This window comes from Marmota monax, unplaced genomic scaffold (genome assembly GCF_021218885.2).
Source record: "Marmota monax isolate L192 unplaced genomic scaffold, Marmota_monax_Labrador192_F-V1.1 WCK01_AAM20220418_F8-fsc00800, whole genome shotgun sequence".
Lineage (NCBI taxonomy): Eukaryota > Metazoa > Chordata > Mammalia > Rodentia > Sciuridae > Marmota > Marmota monax.
In genome coordinates, this window is record NW_026692946.1 from 128,911 (window position 1) to 144,922 (window position 16,012).

The 16,012-nt window shown below is 32.0% G+C and overlaps 1 protein-coding gene across 2 annotated transcripts in view; it reads left to right on the forward strand.

The window, feature by feature from the left end:
- Window positions 1-15,578, forward strand: part of LOC124097599 (complement factor H-related protein 1) — a 52,282-nt gene extending 36,704 nt beyond the window's left edge. For both annotated transcript variants that reach the window (XM_046452082.2, XM_046452083.2), the window contains 3 exons: window positions 4,362-4,538; window positions 7,306-7,488; window positions 11,776-15,578. In XM_046452082.2, the coding sequence (XP_046308038.1) occupies window positions 4,362-4,538; window positions 7,306-7,488; window positions 11,776-11,984 (569 nt within the window). In that variant the 3' untranslated portion in view covers window positions 11,985-15,578. The remainder of the gene's footprint in view (window positions 1-4,361; window positions 4,539-7,305; window positions 7,489-11,775) is intronic.
- The last annotated feature ends 434 nt before the right edge of the window (window positions 15,579-16,012 follow it).

Below are 16,012 nucleotides of genomic sequence, written 5' to 3' on the forward strand. Positions count from 1 at the left end.
AAAATAAAAATTTTAGAACTTGTGTTTTAATTGAATATGCATTTATTTACTGGTACCAAAGATACCCATATATCCCAAATATCCATTTTCCCCTTCTTATAACAGAATCTGCATACATTGTCTGGGCACATGAACATCTAGAATAAAGACTCCTTCCAATTTAGGTATATCTACATAAATAAGTTTTGAACAATACAATATAAGGGAGAGTGGTATTTGTGTTTTTTGATCAATGAGAGACTTGCACATTTGTCAAGAAATTGTTAAATGTAGGTTTTTGTGGTTTTTTAAAATACATATTTTTGATTTGTATTTGGACATAATACCTTTATTTTATGTATTTATACGTGATGCTGAGTATTGAACCCAGGGCCTTGATCATGCTAGGCAAGCGCTCTACTGCTGAACCACAACCCCAGCCCAGTTTTTGTGTTTTTTAGAGGCTTTTTATTCCTTTATTTTTTAATTGATGTATGTATTTATTTCTTATATTAATATACTCTGTCTTGTTTACTGATGTATGAGTCCTCCACCTTTGTTCTTAAGTGTAGTAGAAATAATAATGGCCTCCTAAAAGATGTCTATGTTATCATTTTTGGAATCTGAAATGCGTTACTTTAAATGATAAAATGGACTTTAGAGATGTTACTTTGACCTTGAAATACGGAGAGTATTCTGGATCATCTGGGTGAAATCAAGATAATGTGTGGAAAGAAAGAGAGAAGGAGGGAGAGAAAGAGAAGGAGTTATATTACTGTGGTAAAGGGTCAGATAGAAGTTCAATTGTTTCTGAGTTTGAAAATGAAGGAAGGGGACATAAGCCAAACAAAGGGGAAAGCCTCTGGAAATGGAAATGACAAGAAAATTGATTCTTCCCTCAATCTTCCAGAAAGGGATGTACCTCTTACAACATCTCAATTTTACCTCAGTTATACATGACATATTTTTGATATTTGGAATTTTAAGATAAAAACTTAGTGTTGTTTGAATTTATAAGATAATGAAGTCTTTTTACAGAAGCAATAAAATACAAATACATTATTTTTAAAAATAATTTGCCTTGTCTAGCTGTTTTCCATTTTATTTTACTTTTGATATCACCTTGTTGATTTCTATAAAAATTCTGCTGGGGTTTGATTGAGAGTGAGTGTAATATGTATATAATTGGGAGATTCATATTATAAAAATATTAATTCTTCCCTTTCATGAACATGGTAGGTCTATTTATTTAGGTCTTCTTTAATCTGTTTAGTAATCTTTTTAACTTTTAAAATGTGGGTTATGTACATATATTGTTAAATCTTTTCTTAGGTAGCAGGAGATTTTTAAAATAATATTACATATTATATTTATTTTTCCATTTTTATTAAATCACATAGGATTCTAATGTTTTTCTTGTATATTAGGATCTTATTAAATTTACCATTGATTTTGCAGTATATATCCCTCTGATTACATTCTTAAAGCTTGTTTGTGTAACTAATTATACTATAAATCTATATATTCTTAGATAATTTAGATATGCTTATAAAGGGTGTCTCCAGGGTAGTTTTGAACATTAAATAGAAAATTATTAATCACTACATGCTGTATCTCATGCTTATCTTGGTCAAGGTTTAACACTGGAATTCCTAACATCTTTGGAGATAACCACAGAAGGTATTATTCCTCTATCAAAAGAATCCTGTCCTGACAGTTTATCTTCCCATTTATTGGTCAACTTTTTTTAGTTAAAAGTATCTCATTGTCATTCTTTTTCATGAATTTTTAATAATATGTATCGAATTGAAAAAGCAAAAAAGAAGAACTACTGGTATGTAGGCATTGCTTTCCAGAAACATTAGAGTGTTAATAAATATTTCAGCATAAATTTATCTATAAAGTGTGTTACTACCCCTGATTGTCTACTCCATGAATACAATATGAATATGTACTTTTACGTTGTGTTTTTTCATTTGGAATGCCTCCCAAAGGCATGTGTGATAAATGCTTGATCCTCAGCTGATAGCACTATTAGGAGATGGTAGAAATTTCAGGAGGTGGGGCTTGGTTGGAAGAAGTTTACTGGCAGACGTGTCTTTGAAGAGTTTATTTTGTCTCTAGCCTCTGTCTCTGTCTCTGTCTCCATCTCCCCTCCCACTTTCTCTGTTTCATTCCAGGCCCATAGCAATGGAGGCAGCCACCATGGACTAAAACCTTGTAACTTTGGGCTAAAATAAATCTTTCCCATTTATGTCTTTTTTTTGGTGGGGGGAGCGGAGTGAGTATTTTGTCATGAGCGAAAGCTGACATATTTTGTAACTAAATTATAGGCTTTCCATATATTTTTATAAAGGTGGTATTTACCTGACTTATACATTAATTTGAATATTCCAAAGGCAGTTACCCTTAGCAAGCACTAAGCTTGTTAATAGTTGGTATGGAAGGCATAGTGAACTCTTATTCTGAATTGGATCCAGTTTATGAAGCATTCTTTACTTTGAATATTGACAGTCATCCACAAAACAAAGAATTCTCCATCCACAAAGATATCATCTACATGGAAAAATATACCCTGTTCATGGATATGCAGAACTAACATCATCAAAATGGCGATATTACCAAAAGTTCTCTATAGGTTTAATGCAATGCCAATCAAAATCCCAACGGCATTTCTTGTAGAAATAGATAAAGCAATCATGAAATTCATATGGAAAAATAAAACACCCAGAATAGCAAAAATAACTCTAAGCAGGAAGTGTGAATCAGGTGGTATAGTGATACCAGACCTCAAACTATACTACAGAGCAATAGTAACAAAAACAGCATGGTACTGGTACCAAAACAGGCGGGTGGACCAATGGTACAGAATAGAGGACACAGAAACCAATCCACAAAACTACAACTATCTTATATTTGATAAAGGGGCTAAAAGCATGCAATGGAGGAAGGATAGCATCTTCAACAAATGGTGCTGGGAAAACTGGAAATCCATATGCAACAAAATGAAACTGAATCCCTTTCTCTCGCCATGCACAAAAGTTAACTCAAAATGGATCAAGGAGCTTGATATCAAATCAGAGACACGGCATCTGATAGAAGAAAAAGTTGGCTACGATCTACATACTGTGGGGTAGGGCTCCAAATTCCTCAATAGGACACCCATAGCACAAGAGTTAATAACTAGAATCAACAAATGGGACTTACTCAAACTAAAAAGTTTTTTCTCAGCAAAAGAAACAATAAGAGAGGTAAATAGGGAGCCTACATCCTGGGAACAAATCTTTACTCCTCACACTTCAGATAGAGCCCTAATATCCAGAGTATACAAAGAACTCAAAAAATTAGACAATAAGATAACAAATAACCCAATCAACAAATGGGCCAAGGACCTGAACAGACACTTCTCAGAGGAGGGCATACAATCAATCAACAAGTACATGAAAAAATGCTCACCATCTCTAGCTGTCAGAGAAATGCAAATCAAAACCACCCTAAGATACCATCTCACTCCAGTAAGATTGGCAGCCATTATGAAGTCAAACAACAACAAGTGCTGGCAAGGATGTGGGGAAAAGGGTACACTTGTACATTGCTGGTGGGACTGCAAATTGGTGCAGCCAATTTGGAAAGCAGTATGGAGATTTCTTGGAAAGCTGGGAATGGAACCACCATTTGACCCAGCTATTCCCCTTCTCGGTCTATTTAAAAGCTATGTTTCTATAAATATAGTTGTACTTTTCTGTTACTTTCCCACATCTTTAGTTTTTTAATTGATAATCTTCCTCTTTTTTAAAGATTTACTTAACTATTTTTTTTTTGCTTTTATTGGTGCATTATAGTTGTACATAACATCTTTAAACTGTGTTTTAAGAATAACAAATTATTCTTCAAACTATGTTTTTAATTCTTGACTTATTCTCTAAAGAGATGCATCTTTCAGTTTTTATTTTAAGAGGCTAAAATGTTAATTAAAGAGCAAGATAATTGTATACCAAAGAGTGATGCTATATAATCTTGTTACTCTTATTTTTTGTTGAATTTAAAAATTCATGTTGCACTTATGGACTTTGTAATATTTGTTGTACTCAAGGGGAAATATTTCATTCTCAGTGGCTTTTAAGGGGATAAAATATCTATCAGTGTTCTAGTGAAGGATAGCGAAGAGATTTAAAGGCATGAAAGGTTAGCTCTGACAAAAAAATATTGCTATATCTTCTTTTACTTGTATTACATGTGAATTTATTAAAATCAGAAAAGTTCTTCATGACAAAGTATCTATTAATCTTCAATCCAATTTAAAATGTATTCAGAATCTTATTCATTGTTTAGCTACTCAAAATGAACACTAGGTGGAGATACTTTCTTTTCTTTCTATTCAGATATTTCCTGTGTGAATCCACCCAAAGTGGAAAATGCTAATATAATATCAAACCAGATGCTTAAGTATCCGTCTGGTGAGAGAGTACGTTATGAATGTATCAAACCTTTTGAAATATTTGGCGAAGTAGAAGTGATGTGTCTAAATGGAACTTGGACAGAGCCACCTCAGTGCAAAGGTAGAAGATCATATTTCCTAACTTTTCTTTGCTTGAGGACATAATGTGAGTAAAATATGTTGATAAAAATAAAGTCAAGTCATTCTTATGGATTATATTTTTCAAATGCAAATAATATGATATTGCTAAAGATTTATTTTCTGGCAAAATGAACTAAGAAATATGGTGTATTTTTTTCAAGACACATTTAACCAGATTAATAGAACAGTTACAATCTGAGAAAATTCCTCATCTTAAAAGTTAAGACACTCAGTACATTTTGACAACTCCAAGAGATATCTACTTTGAGAAACAGAAAATAGGTCAGGAAGACTGATCATAGAATATAAATATACATTTGGGCATCTTCTGTATATAGAGTATATTTGAAAATATGTTACTGAGGCCAGCCAGGGAATCACTATATTTATAAAAATAAGTTTGGATATTAGGTCACCAGCATTCTAATATTTAGAATTCAGGAAATGAATAATAGAGATATTATATCATCCATTTCTATTTTTAAAAATTAATTTTTCCTAATTTATTTTCTCTCACTTTACTTTGATTCTACCTTTGGCTAATGATGAAGTCAGTTTTATGTAAACCACAGAATTAGGTCTCCTTTACGTATCTATCTTGCCCTACTTGCTCTTTCCTCTAGTATATTTAGATCATTTATATTTAAAATAAATATTGGGCTTTTTGTTTCTTGTTTTATTTGTTTATTTTCTCTATTTCTCATTCTTGTTTCTGATCTCTTCCATTCTTTTCAGGGAACAGTTTAAAAGAATTTCATTTTGATTTATCTTCCTGGTTTTGAGTGTATCTCTATGATAGCTTCCCTCACTACCTTTCTTTTTAAAATTGTTGCTTTAGGAATTACAATATATACATAGTATATTTGCAACTTACCACTCTACTAGTAATGGCATTTTATTTTCGATCAAAACATGAGAACCTTGCTTCCATTTAAATCCACTTACCCTTTAGTGTTTCCTGTTCATACAGTGAACATTGTTACCAAATGATATAATTTTCTTTCAAACATCAAACATAAATAAACATAAATGAACAAACTGAGGAGGAAAAGTCTATTATATTATATTTTCTTCCTTTTAGTAATTACAGGAGCGAGAAAATGACACTGTAATTGATAAAAGGACTAATATATAATATAATAGACTTTTTCCTACTTGGTTTATTTGTTTGATAACTCAATTATTCTTTCTTCCTTCTTTCTCCAGCATTTTCTTTTCCTCTAAAGGTCTCTGAAGTTTGATTGATTCATTGATTTATTTTTTCAGTCTATTTTCACACTGGGTAATTTATGTTGTTATATCTTGAAGTGCATGGATTTATCCTTCTGTCATCCTCAAACTGTTCAGTCTGTACAGTGAGACATTTTGTTTTGTTTTTAATTTGTTATATTTATCTGTTCTAAACCCTACTGAGCTTTTAAGAAACATTGACTATCAATATCTTTATCACATCAGTATTCTCTTTTATTATCTTTTTGTTTTTAAATGTTTCTGATCCTTAATATGATGAGTAATTTTTAATTTTATACTTGATATTTTAGGTATTACATTTGAGACCCCCCCCCCATTTTATTTAAATTTCCTGTTCAGTGGTTCTCCATTACAGCCATGCTGGATTTAAGTCCAGGTTTCACATTCGGCCTCTACAGGCATACAGGATCTCTTCTGCCACCCCTATATGTGGGTGGTCTCTGGTCATCAGTGACTTATGATGTTTTTATTATTTTCTCTAGATTAGGTCATGTATTGTTTTAAAGATCTCGTAGACTAGCAAGGCTGCTCCCTTCCTTGTCCTTAGGTTAAAGGGATGAGACTCTGCATGAGCTTTTCCTTATTTATCTCTACCTTATATCATTTCTGAGATTACCAGCCTTCTCCAGTGCTCCATCTAGAACACACAGGAGCCCCAAAGTGAACTCATATAGCAACCTGTTTGCCATTCCTTAAGTCCTGAAGTTCCTAGCCAGAGTGAATTCTCTGCACCTTCTAGAGTCTTCTTATATTGGCATTTAAAAATTATTATGTCCAAGATTATAAATTATGCTTAGCAAAAGGGGATAGAAAAGACAGTGGAATGAGATGGACATTATTACCCTAAGTACATGTATGAAGACAAGAGTGGTATGACTATACTTTGTGTACAGAGATATGAAAAATTATTCTCTATATGTGTCATATGAATTGTAATACACTCTGTGTCATATATAACAAATTAAAATTTTTAAAAACTCAACATAAAAAGCCTGAAAAAAAAGGAATAGGTGACAATGATTTTTACTCATCTTGTCCAGATTAGGATGACAATATTTCCCTATTATTTTTTACAAATTTACTTCCTTTGAACTTTTTTCAAGGAGTTTTGTTTCTTTTGTAATAAAAAGGAAAATTAAAAAGAAGTCAGTAGGGACACAATAAACACTGTGTAGTGTCATATATAATAACAGGAAACTTTCTTAGTTTGTCCTCGATATCTACCTCTTCAGCATTTATATATTAACACACATTTTTTAGTATTGAATCACTAAAAAGCAGACATATTTGTTGATGGTTTATATGCACCTTCAGTGAGATGAAAAGAAGAGCTTAAAATGTAACTCTCATTTTCTATAATTAAGATTTCTGTGAGCAATCATTTGTTACCAGAAATCATAAAATCTTCATGCTATCTAGAGTGATGTGTTTGTGCTGGCTTTAATTTTATCCTGTATTTTGATTTGTTCTCTCATAAATGAAATGGTATTTTTCAGATTCCACAGGAAAATGTGGGCCTCCTCCACCTATTGACAATGGAGACCTCACTTCATTCCCATTACCAGTATATCCTACGGGCTCATCAGTTGAATATCAGTGCCAATCCTTATATCAACTTGAGGGTAGCAAGACAGTAATATGTAGAAATGGAAAGTGGTCAAACCCGCCAAAATGTTTACGTAAGTACTTCAGTAATCTCATGGGACCTAGGAAAATCAGCACCTTGAGTATGATACTTTTCTGTGTAAAATAGCAATAATTCCCATATTAAAAAAGAAATATTCTGTGGAATGCTTCTCTACCAAATATTCATATGTGAGGAAATAAAGATTAATAAGTTATTTTTTTATTTTAAAATAATTAATAAATACAATTATATATATAAGTTTTTTATTAGCATGTAATAGTTGCTCTTATTAATGGGGGTCAGTGTGATTTTCCATATATGCATACACTCAGCATGATCATATCCAATCTCTATTTACCCACCCTACCATAACTTCTCAACCTCTATTGGTCACTATTCTACATTCAGGTCACCCTTTTTAATATTCCACATATAAGAGAGAATGTATGGGACTTATCTTTCTGTGTCTGGCCTATTTTGCTTAACATAATGGCCTCCAGTTCTATCCATTTTGCTGTAAATGACAAGAGCCAATACTTCTTTGTGGCTGAATAATATTCCCTTGTGTAAATATACTACATTGTCTTTATCTCCTCATCTATTGATAAACACATGTTCTCATTCAATATCTTAGCTACTGTGAATAACACTGCATGGGCATGCAGATATCCCTTTGGTATGCTGATTTCTTTTCCTGTGAATATGTACCCAGAAGCAGGATAACTGGGTCATAGGGCAGATCTAATTTAAGTTTTTTGAGAAAACTTCTGCTCTCCATAATGATCGTACCAATTTAAATTCCCACCAAGAGAGTGTAAGTGTTCTTTTTCTCTCACATCCTCACTAACATTTATTAATTTTAGGATTTATTGTTAATAATAGACCTTCTAACTGGGGCAATATGGTATCTCATTGTAGTTTTCATCTTCATTTCCCTGATGGCTAATGATATTGACTAGGGTTTTTTTAATGTATTTTTGACTGTTTGTACTTCTTTGAAATATGTCTATTCACAAATCATTTGCCCAATGTTTAATTGGATTACTTGTTTTTAGTTTTTTTGAGGTCATTATACATTCTAGGTATTAACCCTTTGTGAGACACATAGCTGGCAAGTCTTTTTCCCATTCTCATCTCATTCTATTGACTGTTTCTTTAGCTGTGCAGAATGTTTTCAATTTAATATATCAACTTTGTCAATTTTTGCTTTTGTGGTTCTATCCAGAAAATTGTTGCTTGAACCAGTTTCTTATTTCTCCATATTTTCTTCTAGTAGTTTTAGAGTTTTCAGGTTTTACATTTAACCCTGTGTATATTTTGAATTTAATTTTGTACATGGAAAGAGGAATCAAGATTCAATCATCTGTGTGTGGATATCCATTTTTAGCATCATTCATTGAAGAGGCGGTCCTTTATCCAATGTTTTCTTTTTTGGAAAATTTTTTGGAAACTTTGTTAAGAATCAGCATATATAGATACATGGATATATCTATATCTATATCTATCTATCTATCTATAAATACACATATATATTTATACACAGGGGGGGAGTGTGTCTCTATTCTGTACCATTGGTCATCGTATCTGTTCTTATGCAAATACTATGCTCTTTTGGTTGCTATGGTACTGTAGTATGTCTTGAAATAAGTTACTGTGATGTTTACAGCCTTTGTGTATTTATTTTTTTCTCAAGATTTCATTAGCTCTTCAGGGTCTTTTGTGCTTCCATACAAATTTTAGAATTTTCTTCACTAGTTCTGTGAGAAATATTATTCATATTTTAATGGGAATGGCTTTTAATTTGTAAATTGCTTAAGGTATTATTACTGAAGGAATATGCTTAAGGTATTATTATCAACACTAATTCTTCCAATCGATTAGCATGGGAAGTTTCTTATTTATTTTGTATCTTCTTCAATTTCTTTAATCAGTGTGTGGTAGATGTCTTTTGTTCTTTGCTGTTTTGTTTATTGTTGTAAAGATTAGTGAATGAGATTGTTTTTATTCTTTGGTTCTCAGCACATCATTTTTGATGTATAAAAATCTCAATGATTTTTGTATATTGATTTTGTATCTTGCTACCTTAATGACTTTATCCATTCTAATAGTCTTTTGGTGGAGTCTTTGGGGGTTGTTATATATTTAAACATATCATCTGCAGACACAAATAATTTGACTTCTCTCCTTTCAATTTGTATGCCCTTTATTTCTCTTATTTCACTGTTCTGACTAAAATTTCTGGTACTATACTGATTAAGATCAGGGAGAATAAATACCCTTGTTTCTGATCTTAGGGGAAATGTTTTCGACTTTTCTCATTTCAGTATATTGCCTATGGCTATGTCTTGTATGGCCTTTATTATGCTGAGGTATGATCTTCCCAAACCTTATTTGCTCAGGACTTTTATCAGGAAGTGTTACTGAAATTTTTCAAATGCATTTTCTATATCTATTAATCACATGATTTTTATCCTTCATTCTGTTAATGGTATGTATTATGTTTATTGATCTGAATATGTTGAACCATCCTTGTATCTCTGGGATGGGACCAATTTGATTATGGTGAATAATCTTTATGATTCTATGTTGAATCACATTCAGATTTGCTCATATTTTATTGAGAAATTTTACATCTATGTCCATCAGAGTTATTAGTCTACAGTTTCTTTTTTCTTGTGTTCTTGTTGCTATGGTACCAGGGTAATGCTAGCCTCAGAGAATGGGCTGGGAATGATTCTCTCTCTTTCAAATCTTTGCAACAAATTTAAAAGAAATGGAATTAGTTTTTCTTTAAAGATTTCAAAAAATTAATCAGTAAAAGCATCTAGTCATGGGCTTTCCTCAACTTTTTATTACTGATTCAATCTCATTACTCATTATTGATCTCTTCTGGTTTATATGTTTTCTTGGTTTAATTTTGGCAGAACCTATGTGTCTAAAAATTTATAAATTCCTTCTAGGTTCTCTAATTTGTTGGCATACATTTTCTCACAATAATCTCTAATGACTCTTTGTATTTCTGAGTTATTTGTTGTAATGTCTTTTTTGTTTCATTTTTTTGTTTTGTTTGAGTCGTCTCTTTTTCTTGGTTAGTCATATTAAAGGTATGTTCATTGTTCTTATCTTTTCTGATAACCAATTGTTGTTTCATTAGTCTTTTCTACTGCTTATGTATGTGACACCCTCTCCATCTTATCCTTTTTATAACTGAAAATTTATAGCATTTGACCAATATTTCTTTTCTTTTCTTTTCTTTCTTTCTTTTTTTTTTTTGTGAGTCTGGAGGTGGAAATCAGGGCTTGTGCATGCAAGGCAAGAACTCTACCAACTGAGCTACATCCCTAGCCTTTTGACCAATATTTTAATTAAAGAAAAACCAGCCAGTCATGGTAGTGCACTCTTGTAATGCCAGAAACATGGGATCCTGAGGCAGGATTATCACAGGTTTAAGGCAAGTCTCAATAATTTAGTGAGACATTGTCTCAAAATAATAATAATAAAAGAAAGAAATGTGGATATAATTCAGGAATAAAGTGCCCCTGATTTCAATATCCAGTCCAAAAAAGAAAAACAAAATCAGCCATGATACCATAATGGTTTTACACTCTAAAATACCAAGCTCTTAATATGATAAATGATCTTAAGAATTGGTAATAAAATATAATTATCACACATTAACCACCTAATTCTTACATCATTTACTATTTTTTTTCTCTTAAATTTAATTTTTTAAAAAGCAGAAAAATACATACAAATGAAAAGAACAAAAAAGGAAAATACAGAGGCCAATGAATTCTTTTCGCATTTGGGGGCCAAAACCATATTTCAGGCTGATTCGTATGGACTAACCCTAACCCCAGGATGGTTTCTGTTGTGACCACAGTGTTGTTCCACTAGGAAAGGAGACCACATCTTGGTCTGGCTGCTGACACACTGCCCTGCTCTGGGCAAGCCACTTTATCTCCAGGACCTCAGTTTTCCCTTCTAAAGGGTTAGATCTGAACAGTGGTAAAGTCCCAAGATTCAGTTTCACATATTTTATTGCTAGTTTTCATTTTCTAATTTTTTATTGGTGCATTATGATCATGCATAATGGTGGGACTTATTGTTACATATTCATGCATGCCACAATATATCCATACAATTTGGCCAATATTGTTTCCCAGTATTTCCCCTGTCTCTACTTTATTTTAATCTATCTGTTATTCATACAGAATTTATTCAGGAAGAGTTTTCAGGAAGAATTTCTGAAATATTAAAACCATTCTACTTGAAAACCCCAAAGTCTTGGTAAAAGACTCATTTCTAACTTAATATTATACTCACTTATCTCTTTCAGTTGCATGTGTAATATCAGACGAAATCATGGAAAGATACCACATAACCTTAAGGTGGAAAGAATGGCAAAAGCTTTATGCTTCATCAGGGGACACAGTTGAATTTGTGTGTAAACATGGATATTCTCCATCAACTCGAAGTCAATCATTTCGTATAAGGTGTATTGATGGTCATCTGGAATATCCCGCTTGTATTAAGAGATACTCTTAATTTCATTAAAATGTGCACTTAAATTCAGAATTTTTATTATTAATCTAGCTTTCAATTTTATTTTAAAGTATTGTTTAACTCATTTTTATTCATAAATTAGAATTTGTGTTGATACCTGCTAATGTGTTTAGAATCTGAGAGGCTAGAGCCCCACATCTTAAAAGCACTGCATTCAAATTTGGCAAACCAAAGTGCCACGCATCCTATTTATAAAACATCTATGCAAGAAATTAGATGCAATTACTTCGTGCTTGTCTGTATCCATCATTCTCCAAACTGAAAGTTTTCTACATAACTTTTGGGGCTCTCTGAGACTCTGTTTCACAGTGCATAAAAAGATAGACTCTCCATCTTCAAAATTATATAATTCAGAAAGATCTAAATACCAAACAAAGTCATGACTTATATTAGTCAAAAATATAATCAATTACTAATTATTATTTATCCATAAGCAAATGTAAAAAGATGACATGTGAGCTTCTAAAATATATGAATCTAGTACATTCAACAATGTAAACAAATCATAAAGAGGAATAGAAGCTTAATTAGATATATAACTATAAAACTATCATAATTGTTACTATGTAACTATGGAAAAATGGCAGAAAATGCAATAAAATCTGTAAAAACTATATTTGTGCTTAGAGGTAAGAGGATTGACTTGTTTAATTCCTTTAAAGAGACAGTCTCTAAATTATGGTGGTTTAATTTGTGATTTTTTTTTTTTTACTTTACAGTAGTATGAAAGTGATATGTATTCAGTAGAAATTGTACTTTAATCTGTTTCTATGACTAGAAATACATGGTAGACTACTTTTATGGTATTGGGTAACAGCAGTTTACAGCATCCAATTGGCCTTGTGATTAACTAAGTATACTACAGGGTACTGTTCTGCTAAGCTATGATATATGATAGGTTGGTATATTAAATGTATGTTCAACTTAAAATAATTTTAATTTATCATAAGTTAATCAGGATGTAACATTCTAAATTGAGGAGTATCAGCATTTATATTATATTGTACAATTTTTAAACCTTTAATATACTCAGTTTTGAACTTTGAGAATAAGTCTTTTTAAGACAATAATGCCTAAAAACCAAGGTGATCTTGTGGAGAAATATAAACGCCTTATTGGTAATGATCTCAAGGTCAAATTATGCTTTAATGAGTTTTTTTGTTGCAGAAATTTTTTTCTTCTGTTTTTAAAATTTCAGTAACAAGATCTTGAAGTGTAATTTTATATCTTTGCATTTCAGACAGCAGTATTTAGTTAAAATCACTTTGTCTAGAAACATTTTTTGATTTTTAAAAAGCTATAATCTTAGGATGAAAATAAAGATAAAGATAAAAATGTACAAAACTTTAAGGTGATAAATTGTTACCTCTTATTGTATAAAATCATAAAGCTTATATTAAACGCTTTCCTCTTGTTTGAGATCCTGATTTAGATAAATTGAATTGAGACAGATTTTTTTCAATTTTAATGAAATTGGTTACAACAAACAAGTAATCCTTGTGTTTAATTTTAACACCTGAATATACTTAACTCAGTCCCATTGGGCCACTATAACAAATATAACTTGTCCATTGTGGCTTATTTTAAAAAGACATATCTTTCATACAGTTCTTGGAGCTGAGATGCCCAAGATCAAGGCACCAGCTAACTTGGTGTCCCAGGAGAGCTTATTCTGTTTTGCAAATGGCATCTTCTCACTAGGTAGAAGCAGCAAGGAAGTGCTCCACCCTTTCCTTGTAAGGGCACTGTTTCTACTCTTGAGGATGGAACCCCATCTCCTATTCACCTAAAAAGACTTCATCTTCTAATATGCTCACTGTGGTCACTAGGAATGAAACAGTGACATTTAGGGGGACACAAGCATTCAGGACATAGAAGAGAATAGGGAAGGAAAAAGACAGTCCATGCCACAGAACCAAAAGGCAGTAATGATGTTTACACTTCTATTTCACAGAGGAATTTTAGCCAAACATTGTAATACAGAGATAAAAGAAGGTCATTTTATACACACACACTCTCTCTCTCTCTCTCTCTCTCTCTCTCTCTCTCTCTCTCTCTCTCTCTCTCTTTCTCTCTCCAACATGGGAGAAGCTAAATATAAAAAAGCAAATGTTAATAGATCTTAAGGGAGAAATAGATTGCAAAATAATAATAGTAGGGTGCTTCCATACTCCATCTTTAATACAATAGATAGGTCATCCTGACAGAAAATCAATAAGAAAACCTTGGACTTGAGCTGTATGTTACACCAAATAGACCTAACAGATATCCATAGAATATTCTACACAATAGCAGCATACACATTATTCTGTAGTGCATACACAACATTCTCCAGGATAGGTCATATGTTATGCCACAAAACAAATTTCACATATTTAAGAATGCTGAAATTATATCAAGTATCTTTGCCAAATAAAAGCCCAAAACTATATATCAATAACAGGGAATATTGGTATATTCACAAATATATAGAATTTGAATGACATCCTCTTGATCTTCTAATAGGTCAATGACAAAATTTAAAGAAAAATGACACTTACAGACAAACAAACATCAAAACATAGAATACTAAAACTAAGGTGCAGAAAAAGAATTTTGTAAGGGAAATAAGTATATAACTATAAATGCCTATGTGATTTAGATCTCAAATAAATAACAAAGCTTCAAACTTTATGCCTCAAAGAACTAGAATATGAAGAAGTAACTAAAGATATTAAGAGGGAGGAAATAAAGGTATCCAAAAAGAAAAAAACAATATTAAGAAAAAAAAGAAAAGAAAATACTGAGAAAACACTATTAAGCATCTACAAAGCTAAAAGCTGATTTTTAACCAATAAACAAAATTGTTAAAAGTTTAGCTGGACAAATATGGAAGTAAATAAATTTCAAAATGAAGAAGAAACATTACAGTTAATAGCACAGAAATACAAAATGTACTACAATTCTGGTATGAACAATTATACCAGCAATTTGGATGACCTAGAAGAAATGAATCTTTGTAAAAAGTTGCAGCCTACCAGGACTGAATCACAAATACAAAATCCCAACAGACTGGTAATGAACAAGGAGTTTGAATTAGTTATTAAAATTTCTTTTATGAAAGAAAAGCCCAGGACCTGATAACTTTACAGGTCGGTTTTATAAAATGTTCAAAAGTTAACATGACATGGATGAACCCAACTCCCTTGTATAACTATGAAGATTTAAAAAAATTATCACAAATCCTTTTCATATCCTTCAAAAAAACTGAGGAGTAGTAAGCACTTCCAAATTCATTTATGAGGCCAGCTGTTAGGGTCCATAAACAAGTCAAGATGGCGCCTGGCATTTTGCCAGAGGGAGTGGTTGGAGAAGTAACGCCAGCAAGCCATTAAGATGATATTCCTTAATGACTGCTGTGTCTAGATTATGTCAATTAAGTTAAGCTGTGTGTAATTATTAAGATGAAGAGAATTCCTTAATGACCAATTGATGTATCTGGATATTAATTGAAACAAGCTGTGTATAATCAGTTAAGTGTATATATACCTCTACTGTCTGACAATAAAGTGGCTCCCGATGTATCAACCTTCACAAGTTCCTTGTGACTCGTCCCCTGGTTATTTCACCTAGCCAGACTGCGGGAGCCAGCATGTCTTGACAACAAAGCTACACAAGTATACCAATATACCTGATGAATATCCCTGGTGAATAGAGATGTAAAACCTCTCAATATAAGATGAATTCAACAGCACTTTTAAGGGATCATAAGACTGACTCGTCTGTGATTTATTTCTGGGACTCAAAGATGGTTCAATAAATACCAGTCATTAAATATTATATATTACATTAACAGAATAAACTTTTAAAATCATTATTATTCAATAGATGGAAAAACCAACATCATTTTATAATAAAAACTCTCAAAACATTTGGCAATGAAGGAGTTATTCCAGGACAAGAAAGGCCATATACAAGTTGAATAATCCTAATCCAAAAATCCAAAATCTGAAATGCAAAAACTTCTGAAA